Source organism: Myxine glutinosa, unplaced genomic scaffold (assembly GCF_964187855.1).
Source record: "Myxine glutinosa unplaced genomic scaffold, kmMyxGlut1.1 SCAFFOLD_586, whole genome shotgun sequence".
Classification (NCBI taxonomy): Eukaryota; Metazoa; Chordata; class Myxini; order Myxiniformes; family Myxinidae; genus Myxine; species Myxine glutinosa.
In genome coordinates this window covers 35,055-49,883 of record NW_027616682.1, presented here as the reverse complement: position 1 = coordinate 49,883, position 14,829 = coordinate 35,055, and the positions used below count along the sequence as shown (strand labels likewise).

Sequence of the window (14,829 nt, the reverse complement as noted above, 5' to 3'; positions counted from 1 at the left end):
TGGATGGCCGATCCTTGGGACAAGATGCCGAATCTTTATGGCCTCAAGTGCTATGGCTTAGCACAAAAGGGGAATGTCGACTGAAGCTTGTGATTAAGGGTCGATTGTTTCCGGATGTGCATCTAATGGTCTTACCAGCATTATGTGCAGAAGTTTTGCTAGGACATGATTTTATCAAGCGACATGGACGTTTGGAAATGGAATTTGGTGGTACTGATAATCTTGCTGTGTGTGCTCTTGCAGGGATGGAAATTGAGCCACTGTCGCTGTTCCCCAATATGACCACGGACTGTACACCTGTCGTGGTTAAATTGTGACGCTACTCACGAGCTGACGCACAATTCATTGTGGAAGAAACGGCCCAGCTACTAAAGGAAGGTATCGTAGAACCTAGTCGGTCGCCATGGTGGGCCCAAGTTCTGGTGGTACTAAGCGAATCGCATCGCAGACGCATGGTAATCGACTATTCGCAGACGATTAATCGGTTTACACAGCTGGACGCCTACCCACTCCCGGGGGAATGGACTCCCTGGTTCGACAGGTGGCACAGTATTCGGTCTATAGCTCTCTCGATCTGCGTAGTGCGTATCATCAAATCCCCATCTCCGAGGCGGATCGCATCTATACAGCGTTTGAATCGGGTCAGAGGTTATACCAGTTCACCCGGCTACCTTTCGGGGTCACGAACGGGGTCACTTGTTTTCAGAGGGCTATGGACGACCTCATCGCTAAGGAGAACTTGACCGATGTCTTTGTTTATCTGGATAATCTAACGGTTTGCGGGTATGACCAGGAACATCATGATGCTAATCACACATCACAGACAAACATACAAACACACATACACACATACACACATACAGAGATTAATGGAATTATAGATAGACTAGGGCATGCCCGTACTATATATATATCTAAAATTATATCCCCCCCCCCCCCTCTATTTACATGAAATGGTTTGGTCCATTCGCAAAGCCAAAGCGAACGGCTTGCGAGTACGGTGACTATCCCCCCCCCTCTATTTACATGAAATGGTTTGGTCCATTCGCAAAGCCAAAGCGAACGGCGAATGGCTAAATCGCCATAGCCGTACCCGTACGCTCTCACATCACGCATCTCACATCACGCATCATGTTTTTAATTCAATTACTATCCGTAATGGTGCATGCTCTCACAGGAGCTCCGGAGGGTCGCATATCGCAGTTACGATGAATCGCAAATTAGTTTTAATTAGTTTTAAAACATAGTTTAACGCCAACATAGCGCCAACATAGTTTGCCAACGTGAAATAAATGAATACGCTCTCAAATGTGCTGTCCGAGGCAGAGTCTGTTCGCCACGTTCGGCACACGTGATAGCTCGCTGCTCTCTGATTGGTTGAATCGTTTTTTGGACATAGCTCGGTAACTACTTGTCCGATTAATTTCAAACCTTGAAAAGGCACATCCTCGGGTCCCCAGCAATATACCTGGCAAGTTGCAAGTATATCGGACCCGTGGTTGTCGAGAAACAGCGGTCACAGACAAACAAACACACAGACACACACACAGAGATTAGTGGAATTATAGATAGATGCAGAATCGAAAATGTTACAAAGAAGCCATAATGAGGCTGGGCCAATGGGCCATGTGAAGCAGTGAAATGTGAGCTGATGGACATGGTGGGTGAAGAGAGCCTATATAGTCTGTGGGGTATGGTTTATGTTGCATAAATGTCTCCATTTTAATGACACTGGTCCATTTTAATAAAAGAAAATTATTGCATGGTAAAGCTGCATATTTATGCATGAGGTTCCACATAATAATGCACGACTTCTCTGATGCTCTGTACAACCCTCTCTTCCATTTTACAGATGACTGCATTGTGCCATAAAGTACCGCCATCCCACTGGCAGGCAGACAGGAGCTGTCTGACTCTCTGTTGATCTGGAATTGTTTTATACTGGTCTGACAAATGGAATGAGTCTTTGAAACCTCATTCTTCTTTCATATGGCTCAAGCGTGGGATAGATGAAATAAAAGTTGCTGTACTCTGCCAATCGTGGGCACGTGACATTATGCTTTGTAGCTCCTGGCACATATCCCCTTTTACAGGTTGTGAGTTTGGCAGTCCTGCACTAGATTGTCTGTAATCTGGAGGTTACCACACTCGCATGAAGGCGATTCCGCAGGTCCCCACGTGAACTTGTTGCTGCTAAACTGGTCAACGCCAGTTCGAAGCTGGTTCAAGCGGCACCATTCCTTCAGGGACATGTCACATCCTGGAGGTTTAGTGGAGGTGGAGAGATATTGTAGATGGCCTTCAGGTTGGTTCGGTCACCACTAGTTAATGTGCCATGTGTGCCTGCCAGACCCATCATCTGAAGTGATGTGGGGTTGGCCTCTCTCATAAAGGTCTTCCTGCTTTTCAATTGTTTGGCAAGAGGGAGGGGGGGGGGGAATTCTTCAAAGACTTATTGACGTGGGTGTCCTGAGATGTTAGAAGCTTTGGGTGCTGCATGTCTTTTAGTAGCTAGATGCTTGACGTGATGGTGGTGAATGCCAGCAAGTACTGAGAGAGAGTGGGCTGTTGACTGACTGTTAGCCCTCAGATATGTTGAGCTGCACATCAGCCTTTTTTGTGTGAAGGCTTTTGTCCGAAGCAGAGACAGTATTCTGCAGGGGCATATATTAATGTGAGTGTTGAGGCTTGGAGAGTAGAGAAGTCATTGCCACAGAGTTTGTGGATCAATTTGAGTCTTGCAGCTGCTTTTACTGCTACCTTTTCTGTATGCTGCCAGAGGGTCACAGCCCAATAGAGTTGCACACAAAGGTAAGTAAGTATCTGAGGGAAGGAGAGAGGGATGTTGTTCAGCTTGACTTTCAGCTGTCTCCTTGCTTTGCTATCCTGCAGATGGAAGACGGAGTATGCTGTTTTCTGAACATTGAGACAGTCGCACCGTTGGTGGTAGTAGAGGCTCATTGTTGCAACATCTTTGCTTAGTGTCTTCAACTTTCTCAAATGTCTTGCCTGCATGTGATCCCAAAATGGCAAGATCATCAGCTTAGGCCTACATGTTAACCAGGAGACAGAGCCTCCATTATTGTGATTGTTTAACCGACTCGACTGTCCATTCAGGAGAACCCAGAAGCAATGATTGCAAGTAATCATTTGGATGTTGTGGACAATTTCTTGAAGAGAAAATCAGTCTACAAGGGCTTGGTCTGTAGCTCATGGTGTACTGCTCTTCCCTGTGACCCACAAAATAATCTACGGGATCAGCAGAGAGTCACACAGCTGTAGTCTGTCTGTCAGTAGGATAGGGGTATTTTACGGTACAATACGGTGTTAAGACTCTCAAAATGCACTTTCACCGCACACCTCCAATCCTTTGGTTTACTTTTCTGTGATTTGTGGAAACACCTTCCTGAGGTTTTTTAACCTCACTCTTCCTTTGAGAGCTTCAAACAGGCTGGTCACCTGTCATGTATGCAGTGCAAATGTTCACCGTTGTATCCCTACACCGGGACCGGGTGGTATCCCTACACCAGAGCTCGGATGGCGCTGCTGTGAATCGGGCCTTGATCGGCAGAGTGAATAAACGCGTACGACAATTGATCGCAGTTTGTCGAGATACTTTACATGGCGACGAAGGTAAACATCTAGACCATGACATCTTTCGGCCATATCGATGAATTCGACCCTCATGAGGGGGATTTTGACACGTATTCTGAGCGTTTGTCTTTCTACTTCGAGGCGAACGGCATTGCGACTGAAGGCCTGATGAAGGCCGTCTTCCTGTCCGTTTGCGGAGGTGAGACGTTCACACTCGTTAAAAACCTGATTCGGCCTCGGACAATCCAGGAGCTCACGTATGCAGAGCTCAAGGCCGCTTTGAAGGAACATTGCAACCCATCTCCTTCAGTCATCCTGTGTCGGTTTAATTTTTACATGTGCAGACAGCAGCAAGGTCAGTCGATCGCAGACTTCATTGCACACCTCAAAAAACTGTCACATCTGTGTGAGTTTGGGGACACGATTGATGACATGCTTCGTGATTTGCTGGTGGTTGGCATGTCCGATGACCGCACTCGTAGACGCCTGCTTGCTGAGAGAAGACTGACGTTCCAAAATGCCAGAGACACCGCAATTTCCATGGAAAGTGCTGAACGCAACGCTACAAGCATCGGTGCCACTCGCTCATCTGGTACCAGCCCTGCTGTGAATCGGTTGGATCATGTTCAGCCACAACGTTGGAACAAGGCTCCTCGTCAGAAGCCAGTGCAGTCTCAAACCCACAACAACTGTTTTCGGTGCAACGGAAAGCACCCTCCGGAGACGTGTCGGTTCAAAGATGCCACCTGCCATTTCTGTTCGAAAACTGGCCATATTGCTCCAGCTTGCATCACTCGCAAATCGGGAAAAGGAAAAGCTGCTGACAAGATTCATCAGTTTATCGGTTCGGAGGAACCCGAGCTTGACCAGGTGAGCTCTGTTTCCGACAACTCAGAATCGTATGACCTGCTTCATATTGATTCTCACCATAGGCGGGACCCTCTTCTTGCCAATGTTGTCGTCAACAATCGACCATTGCAAATGGAGGTTGACACTGGTGCGGCCGTCTCGCTCATCAGCCATGCTGTTTTCACAAACCTGTGGAGTGATGCTGACCGACCCCATCTGAAACCTACTACCTATGGACTCTCCACCTATACAGGTGAGAAGATTGTTCCCTGCGGTACATGTGATGTCAGGGTGGGCTACGATAACCGTGAGTTTCACCTACCCCTGATCGTCATTCCTGGAAAGGGCCCTTCCTTACTCGGCAGGAACTGGTTGAGCATAATTCGACTGAAGTGGGAAAGCATTCATCAACTCCGGGCAGCCAATGTTTCTCCTACCGCAGCATACACACTGAAAAATGTGCTGGATACGTACCCGGATGTCTTCAAGGATGAGCTTGGAACCTTGAAAGGACATACGGCTAAACTCAGGGTTGACCGGGATGCCAATCCTATATTTTGCAGGGCTCGCCCAGTCCCTTTCGCCCTGCGTGAGCGGATTGACAAGGAACTGGATCATCTTGAAAATCTGGGGATCATCGAGCAAATCCAGTATGCCGAATGGGCGGCGCCCATCGTTCCAGTCATAAAATCGGACCAGTCCATCCGCATATGTGGAGATTATAAAATGACCGTGAACAGGTGTTCTTCATTGGATAAATATCCAATCCCGAGGATCGAAGACCTCTATGCTCGTCTCACGGGAGGCAAGACTTTTACGAAACTCGATCTCAAATCCGCCTATCTACAGCTCTGCTTGGACGAGAATTCGAAACAGTATCTTACCATCAACACGCATCGTGGGTTGTATAGGTACCACCGACTTAGTTTTGGAGTGAAATCTGCACCTGGAATTTATCAGCGTGTCATGGACAGTTTGTTTGCCGCCGAACGCAACGTCGTTTGTTACCAGGATGATATTCTGGTTACTGGTCGTACGGACGCGGAACATCTACAGAACCTGGAGAGAGTTCTGAAGAAGATTTCGGACTCCGGCCTACGTTTGCGTCGAGACAAGTGCAAGTTTATGGTGCCATCAGTCACGTACCTGGGTCATACGATTGATGCCGAGGGTCTACACCCGACAGATGAGAAAGTCCGAGCTATCAAGGATGCTCCTTCTCCACGAGATGTGACCGAATTGAAGTCATACCTCGGTTTGCTTCAGTTCTATGGTCGTTACATCCCGAATGTGACCGACGTTTTGGGCCCCCTTTATCGGCTTTTGAGGAAAGGAGTCTCCTGGAGCTGGGGGTCTAGTGAACAATCAGCATTCCAGACCTCTAAGGATCTGCTCAAATCGTCCAATGTTCTCGTTCATTTTGATCCAGAGAAGGATCTTGTGCTGACATGCGATGCCTGTCGGTATGGAGTGGGGAGTGTATTATCGCACGTGATGCCTGATGGTACAGAAAGACCGGATGCATTTGCATCCAGAACGTTGACCCCGGCAGAGAAAAACTATTCCCAACTTGACAAGGAAGGATTGGGAATCGTTTTCGGCGTTGGCAAATTTCGCCAGTACCTTCTTGGACATCATTTCACGATTCGCACTGATCACAAGCCGCTGATCAGTCTGTTTGGTCCAACTAAGGCGACATCTGACACTACCGCCCAGGATCATCCGCTGGTCCCTGTTTCTCCCTGCTTATGACTACACCATATGTTATAAGCCCGGTTCGTCTATCACAAATGCAGATGCCATGAGTCGGTTACCCCTTCCAGAATCCGTTGATGATTCGCCTACACCAGGATCCATTATCGCACTGATGGATCATCTGGAAGATTGTGCTGTCGATTCTGGCCAGATCCGCACTCATACTCGACGAGACCCCGTTCTGTCCAGAACTGTCCAGGCTGTACAGCTTGGATGGCATTTGCTACCTGAGGGTGACCCAGATTTTGCGGCTTTTAAAGCACGTAAAAACGAACTCAGCGTGGAAAATGGTTGCCTACTCTGGGGATGTCGTGTCGTGATCCCGAAAAATCTGCGTTCCAGGGTCATGGATGAAATCCATGACTGTCACCCCGGGATTGTGAAGATGAAGTCACTCACCAGAAACTATGTGTGGTGGCCGAATCTTGATGCTGATATCGAACATCATGTTCGACATTGTTACCCCTGCCAGAGCACCCGGAATACACCTGCGAAAGCGCCACTGCATCCCTGGGAATGGCCCAGCGAACCGTGGCATCGCCTACATCTCGATTATGCCGGGCCTATTAACGGCAGCATGATTCTAATAATTACGGACGCGCACACAAAATGGATTGATGCCTATGTGACGTGTGGTACTACGTCAGCCATTGTCATCGAAAGACTCAGACGCTGTTTCGCCACTCATGGTCTGCCCAGGATGATCGTGAGTGATAACGGTTCGTGTTTTTCCAGTACCGAGTTTGCCAAGTTCACACGTCGGAACGGCATCAAACATAAGTTTGTCAGCCCACATCACCAGGCTTCAAATGGCTTGGCCGAACGATCCGTGGGAATCATCAAATCCGGATTGCAGAAACTTCAGGAGGGAACCCTGGAAACAAAGCTGTCTCGTCTCCTGTTCAAATACCGCATCACGCCACAATCAACAACCGGTGCAGCTCCGTCTGAGTTATTGATGAAACGACACTTGAGATCGACACTTGACAATCTCAAACCAGACATATCATCAAATGTTTATCAGAGCCAGCTTAATCAAAAGTTGGTGCACGATAAGACGTCCAACAGTCGATGTATCAACATTGGAGATCCAGTGTTTGCCCGAAATTTTGGTGCAGGTGCGACGTGGCTACCGGGAGACATCATCGAGAAGCCAGGTCCACTGTCCAGTGTGATTCGCCTGCAGGACGGCCACGAAATTCGTCGACATCAGGACCACATAACCTACCGTCACTGTGAGTCGATGGAGCCTGTAGCATCGTCACAGTCAGGACAACAGTTCGACCCGCCACTGCCGGAGATCGTCGTGGCCGCTCCAGCCAGCTCGGATGCCCCGAAAACCTCTGCAAACGCTACACCCTTCGTGGAGACCAAAGGAATCACCTCGGACTCTGTATCCACTGGTACACCGCGACCCAAAGGAATCACCTCGGACTCTGTATCCACTGGTACACCGCGACGCTCAATGCGTGAGAGAAAAGCGCCCGACCGGTTGAATCTTTGAAGATGTTTTTTTTCACGTTGACACATGTTCTATTTTCACGTATTTTCATTATTCTCATAACCGTTTGCACACATATTTTCACATGTTTTGGAAATGTTGCTTTTGAAATGTCAATTCTGGAAATCTAGCACGTATATTGCTCTTGGTAATTTTGGACTTAAAGGGGAGGATGTCATGTATGCAGTGCAAATGTTCACCGTTGTATCCCTACACCGGGACCGGGTGGTATCCCTACGCCAGAGCTCGGATGGCGCTGCTGTGAATCGGGCCTTGATCGGCAGAGTGAATAAACGCGTACGACAATTGATCGCAGTTTGTCGAGATACTTTACATCACCACATTCCCATGCCATTCTCTGTCCCCTACCCATTATCTTTTCTACCTCCATGAATCATACCTATCTCAACCCTATTACTTGCAGGTTATCATTTTTCCTCCTCTTTGCCCATTTCTTCATTTCCTTGTTTTTTGTAAAACTATGGCTCCTTGTCACCAGTGTCAGTTTGTTACCTCACTTTTCCATGGGCCACCATCATGTATTAAATAAAATCAAGTTGCACTGCAGTCCATTTAATGAATATTGGTAGTATAAGTTAAAAAGAAAGAGTACCACTTTATGAAAGTATGTCTTGGCTGTCCAAATTTTGACCACAAATGCTTCATAAATCGCTCGGTGATCTAGGTGAACAAGACGATGATGGCACTGTTTTGTTTCTATGTAAAGACTGACTTGTTGGGGTTTATACTGTCACACTGCCCAAGCAGAGTCCAGAATTTATATTCATGTTGAGCAGCAAAGCTGGCGGTTGTGGTTTGAACCTAATTGGAGCAAACCGCCTGATCATGTTTGATCCCGACTGGAATCCAGCAAACGACGAGCAGGCCATGGCGCGGGTGTGGCATGACGGACAGAAGAAAACGTGCTTCGTGTACCGCCTCGTATCGGTAAGGATTCGTGCACGTCAATGGAATAAAAGTATTTTCAATGTGGCAATGGCATTATTGGATGACTTGTGTTGGTCACTTCCTGATACTGCAGACTGGGACCATAGAGGAAAAGGTTTTGCAACGTCAGACTCACAAGAAGGCTCTGAGTAGTTGCGTGGTGGATAAGGAGATGGATGTTGAGCGGCACTTTACACAGGGTGAACTTCGCGACCTATTTGTACTCGATGAAGAAACCACGAGCGACACTCACGACAAGTTCGTTCCTCATTCCACTCCTTTCCCATCTGCACACTTGGCTTAAGATACTGGGACCCTGGAGTTGAATGCCATATACAACAACAACACAACAGGCATTTTAAGGCCATTTTCCCTGCTGGAGCAGGGGTTAGCCTTGTGGTCCCCATGACAATCCTCTCCATTTTTCCCTATTTTCTGCATCTCCCCTTGTTAACCCCCTTGCCCGCATTTCTTCTTCCACCATCTTCAGCCAAGTCTTTCTCGGTCTTCCCCGTCCTCTACTTCCTTCTACATTCATTTCCATCACTCTCCTCAACCAGTCACTTTCATCCATCCTCAACGCATGACCAAACCATCTGAACCTCTTTCTCTTCACAGCATCCATCACAGGCTCTATTCCCATCATCTTTCGCAATTCATCATTTGTCTTCCTTTCTCTCAACGATACTCCACACATCCACCGAACCATTCGCATTTCCACCCATTCCAGCCTTCGTTGTTGCTCTACGTTCATTACCCATGTCTCGCTCCCATAAATCATAACACTTCTCACACATGCAGCATACACCTTTCCCTTCAGCTTCAACGACACTCCCCTCCTCATCAGCACGCCACTCAGTTCTCGAAACTTCTTCCATGCACATCTCACTCCAGCATCCATTGCCGAGTCTGATCCACCTTCTCCATTCAGCATGTCTCTGAGGTAGCAAAATGTTTTCACACCTTCCAGCTTCACGCCATCTCCAAGATCCAACTCAACATTTCCTCCATCTGCAGCTCCCTCTGTGCACACCTTACACTTGAATGTAATTGCCACACTGGTTAATGACCCTCTCAGACCACTACATTTTTGATGAACCCACTCAGCGCACATTGTACAAAGGTGGGCGGTCCGCTTCGAAAGTCCGCTTATCCGCTTATCCGCTGCAGCGGACTAACGTTTTCGAAGCGGATAAGCGAATCGGAACAACCCCCGGAAACCGAAGCGGATAAGCGTAAGCGGACTACTGAAAAATTAAAGCGCATCGCGATTCGCCAAATCAGCTGTTAGCCTGAGCCGTTACTCTAGAATTGTGAATATTTATTTAAGTGAATAATAAGTGAAAACTGAATATTTTATTGGACGCTAGAGCGGCAATAACGTCAAGATGGAGAGATTTCTGACTCTCCAGCCCAGCGGCAGTGCCAGGGACAGGCACACGAGCGACGCAAACCAGCAGTCCCAGCACAGCGACATCCACAACTCGGCGGTCAACATGATGGGGGACGTGGAGGACAGTCAGGAGATCTGCGCCCTGACCCCTCAGCTCGCGCGCAGCGAGAGCAGGATGTCGCTGGACTCAATCGAGTCGGCTGAGATCAACGTGACAATGGACACAGACAATTCCAGCCTCAGCCAGAAGTGGAGGCACATCGCCCCCTTCTTCAAGGTCGTGGACAGCAAGGCCACGTGCACCAAGTGCTCAAAGACACTCAAAGCCCAGCCCGGATCAAGTTCAAACTTGAAGGTGCACTACCAGAGGTACCACGATGCCCAGCACAACGACCTCAAGGCGGCCCTCGACGGCGGCAGCAGACCCGGCCGCCACAAGTCCTTCCAGGACATGGCCGGCGCCAGGAGGCAGGCCAGCATCGAGGAGACCTTCAAGGAGAAGTTCAGCCAGAAGAGGTGTCTCGACCTTTACTATAGGTAGGTAATTTTATATTTTAATTAAACTCATTTTCATTTGTCAACTTAAAGTAAGAATATATTAATAACTTCGGAATAAATCGGTCCGTTCTATTCCGATTTAATCGGAATTTATCGGATTCAATCGGAGGCACGTTAATAATTATAAATTCAATGTTAAAGTTTTTTTGACTGTTCAAAAATATCTTTCAACAATTTATATGTCTCATATAAATAATTTATATGAGACATATAAATTGTTAAGAGTTTTCATTCATTATATCAATTTATAATAAATTGATATAATATATAATTCAGGTCCTTCATTGGCTGCATGAAGCCCGCCTCGGAGACAGACAACGAGCACAACAGGGCCCTGTGGGCGTACGCCTGCCCACAGTTCAAGGTCCCCTCCCGGCGGAAGCTCACTCGGGACATCAGGGCGATGGGGGACCAGGCCAAGGCCGACCTGACGGACCTCCTCGCCAAACAGGAGTTCGTCGCCACCACGGCCGACAGCTGGTCGGCAAGCAACAGGGCCTTCCTGGGGATGACGGTGACCTGGCTGGAGAGGGTCACCTTCGAGGGGCAGTCCGCCATCCTCGGGATCAAGGAGATCACCGTCAGCCAGACGGGCCAGTACCTGGCAGAGGCAATCTCCGAGCTGCACGATGACTTCGGCATCAAAAGAAAGGTGTGTAAACTCTGTAGTTTTAGAATTTAAAATTGTTTACAAAATTTATTTTCAATAGATTACAATTAACAATAAAAGTATGCGTTTTTTATGACAGTGTTTAAATATAATAGTCAAGATTAATTAGATTATTCAGGCAACTTAAAATGAATTGTTTTAGCAAAATATAATGTGTATTAAGTGACGTATTACAGTAATACGTCACCTAATACACATTATATTTTGCTAAAACAATTCATTTTAAGTTTTAAAACTTTTAATATTAACTGTAAGTGAAAAATGAAAATAAACTTTGTTTTAAAACAGTATTTTGCTTTTCAGGTTGTCAGCACCACCACTGACAACGACGCCAACTACATCAGCGTCTTGAATCACTATGGGGCCCTCGGGCGCGATGACGAGCAGCTAGACGTGGTGGAGGTGGACCCAGAGGTGGTGCAGACCAACACCATCCTCGTGGTGGACGCCCTGGAGGAGGTGGACCAGCAGGAAGAGGTGGTGCACGTCCCCAAGCATCGCCGCTGTGCGGCACACACAGTGAACCTGCTGGCCTCCAGGGACGTCGAGAAGGTGCCCGGCTGGAGCGCCCAGCCCAGGCCGGCCTTCACCAAGCCGGCCGCCAAGGCCCAGGGCCTGTGGAACGCCCAGAACAGGAAGACAGTGACCGCCAATGACATTAAGACGGCCCTGGGCAAGAAGCTTGTGACCCCCGGCGTCACCAGGTGGAACTCTAGCCACGACGCCTACAAGTGCCTGCTGACCGAGGTGCTTGACATGGACAAGAGGAACAACCTGAACCAGATCTGTCAGCGGCAGCACCCCCACCCCCTGCCGCACATCACGGAGGACGACGTGCAGATCTGGTCGGCGTACGTCAAGGTGACCGCCCCCTCGCCGCCTGCCTAGACGTACTCCAGGGCGAGGAGAAGGCCTACATGGGGTGCCTTCTCCCCCACCTCCAGGTGCTCAAGGACTTCCTGGAGGCGCTGTCCATCGACGGCAGCATCGTCCACGCCCAGAACCTGGTGGCCAGCCTCCTCCACCAGCCGTCCTGCACCAGGAAGGGAACAAAGGGCTTTGACGGCAGGTTAGTTCTTATATTATTATTATATTTTATCACAACAAGTTGAAAATTAATAAGTGCTTCTTTCTTCTTATATTATATTATTATTAAATGATTAAAAAATCCTTGCCGGTCTAATGATTCATTTGAAATGAATTAAAATCAGTTGAATGACATTTAATTTTTCAATTTACAAATCTGAAATTATTTGACATTTGTTTTATAACTTTTCTTTTACTTCAGGTTCAGCCACCTCTTCGTGGACATGGACCTTTTGATGGCCACGGCGCTGCACCCCCAGCACAAGCTCGCCACGGTCAGGGCCATCTGCAGGAGGCAGAACAACGACGCCATCTGCGACCTGGTGAGGGACAAGCTCATCAGGGACCTGCTCGCCCTCGTCCTGCCTGACGAGCACCTGGACCCTGCCCCCCAGCAGGGACCCCAGCCCGGCTCGAGCAGTACGGATTACCTGTTCGCCATGGAGGAGGGGCAGCAGGAGGAGAACCTCGAGGAGAAGATCAGGGAAGAGGTCAACAACAGGTCGAGGAAGCCACTGAGGGGGAACCCGGGGCTCTCGCCCAATCTCTTCCCGCTCGAGTTCCGTGATGCTTGGGTAACTCTATTTCTCAGGCATAACACGCCGCTCCCGAGCTTTGCCTCGGTCGAGCACGTGTTCAGCTACGGGTCGGACATCCTCAGGCCTAAGAGGTCGGCCCTGGCTGCACCGAACTTCGAGGCCCTCGTCTTCATGAAGGGCAACCTCCAAATCCTCAAGAAGGCCCATGAGGTGGAGGAGGAAGACGAGGACTAGTCAACAGACTGCTAGTCTGTTGACTAGTAGACTCTATTGTCAAAGAAAGGACGGGCAAATTGATTTTTCTTTAATGTAACTTGCATATATTAAAATTATATTTAAATTAACTGTAGAGTCGAGTAGAGTCGAGTGGAAAACTTTATTTCAATAAATTTTGAATAAATTTTATTTAATTAAAAATGTATATTTTTGATCTTAAAAGCTGTTTGTCTTTGTAGTAGTTAGAAATGGCTATTTAGGCTTAAAAAGCATTAAATTCCCTTTAGAAACGTCAAAAATCGCTTTAAAAACGTCGAAGCGCTTTTAAAAAATCGAATCGAAGCGGATAAGCGGATAACCGGTAAGCGGGCTAAGATTTTCGGCCGCTGAAGCGGATAAGCGAATCGGACTACACGGGCTGGCGGAGCGGATAAGCGGTAAGCGGACTTAAAATTTTCCGAATCGCGCCCACCTTTAACATTGTACATTGAATGGAGTTCACTCCGACACCCTTCCTGCACAAAGCACACTTCCCAGTTCTTTACACCTCACCACATGCTTTACCACTTGCCATCACCTTCGTCTTTCCCATATTCACCTTCAGACCTTTTGTCTCCATACATTCCTTCCACTTGTTCATCTTCTCCTTCAGTCCATCCATACTTTCTGCAATCAACACCAGATCATCTGCATACAACACCTCCCATGGCAAACCCTCCTTTACGTTCCGAGCCAGCACCTCCATCACAGCTACAAATAGTAGTGGACTTCGTACCAACCCCTGATGCGCTCCCACCTTCACCTCAAACTCACCACTGTTCCCGTCATTCGTCCTTACAGCTGTGCGCGCTCTTTTGTACATTGCCATCACTACTCTGATCAACCATTCCTCCACTCCGAACTTACTCAATGCCCATGTCACTACTTTGCGTGGAACCCTATCGAATGCTTTCTCCAGATCAACAAACCCAAGAAACAACTTCTTCCTCTTCCTCCATGTACTTCTGCATCTGCCTTCCAATAAAAAGCATGTCTGTCGTTCCTCCTCTGCATATACTGCATTGATTTATGTTAGCAAATTAATGATTATGTATAGTGTCTTCTAATATCCCTGCCTTATATATGAAAGGTGTACAAGATCATATGAAAGAATGTAATTCTTCATTTCCTTCCCCAACTCCACCACACCCCTCCTCCTTTCCCCTTGCCCATAGATTTCGCTGCCGTCGTTGTGTGAACGGCATCCAGGTGCGCGCACCTCCAACGGAAGCAGACTGTACGTCAGCCCTATCGCAATGGCAGCACAGTGCTGAGAGGCGCCACCTGCCAGACACTGCACTCCGTGCCGCTTGGGATGCCGGCATTTCCTTTGTGTTCCATCAACGCTCTCACGACACGCGCACTCTCGTGTGAACCCATGTGTACTTTATCCTAAAGGCATTACATTTTTAGCAAGCGCTTGCATTCCTTCCTGTGGAACCACTCCCGCAGGCCTCAGGAACCGAGTGAGAACTTTGGGTGGAAACTTGTTTTATAAACTCAGAAATGCAGCATGCCACCAGGCAAAGGATTGACGAATGGTATCACAAACCTCCACCATTGTTGGAATGGTGAAAGTGATCTACTGTGTCACAGTTGCCATAACGATGGCTTGGTTGAGAGTTCGCCGTCACGCTGCACTTGCAAGTCTGCTCCATACTGTAAAGCAAATGAAGTGCTG

General features: G+C 48.1%; 1 protein-coding gene across 1 annotated transcript; it reads left to right on the top strand.

Moving 5' to 3' along the window:
* Positions 1-403: 403 nt before the first annotated feature.
* On the top strand, positions 404-14,522 carry LOC144889027 (DNA repair and recombination protein RAD54-like). Its single transcript, XM_078768836.1, has 6 exons — positions 404-455; positions 2,780-2,811; positions 3,118-3,201; positions 8,441-8,647; positions 8,742-8,905; positions 14,324-14,522. The coding sequence occupies exons 1-6, from the start codon at positions 404-406 to the stop codon at positions 14,520-14,522; spliced, it is 738 nt and encodes a 245-aa protein (XP_078624962.1).
* Positions 14,523-14,829: the final 307 nt, after the last annotated feature.

Coding starts and splice junctions, on each gene's coding strand:
- LOC144889027 (XM_078768836.1), top strand. CDS start 404: ATGGTGGGCCCAAGTTCTGGTGGTACTAAGCGAATCGCATCGCAGACG. Junction 2,812..3,117: donor CAATAGAGTTGCACACAAAG/GTAAGTAAGTAT, acceptor CTGTCCATTCAG/GAGAACCCAGAAGCAATGAT. Junction 8,906..14,323: donor ACGAGCGACACTCACGACAA/GTTCGTTCCTCA, acceptor CCTTGCCCATAG/ATTTCGCTGCCGTCGTTGTG.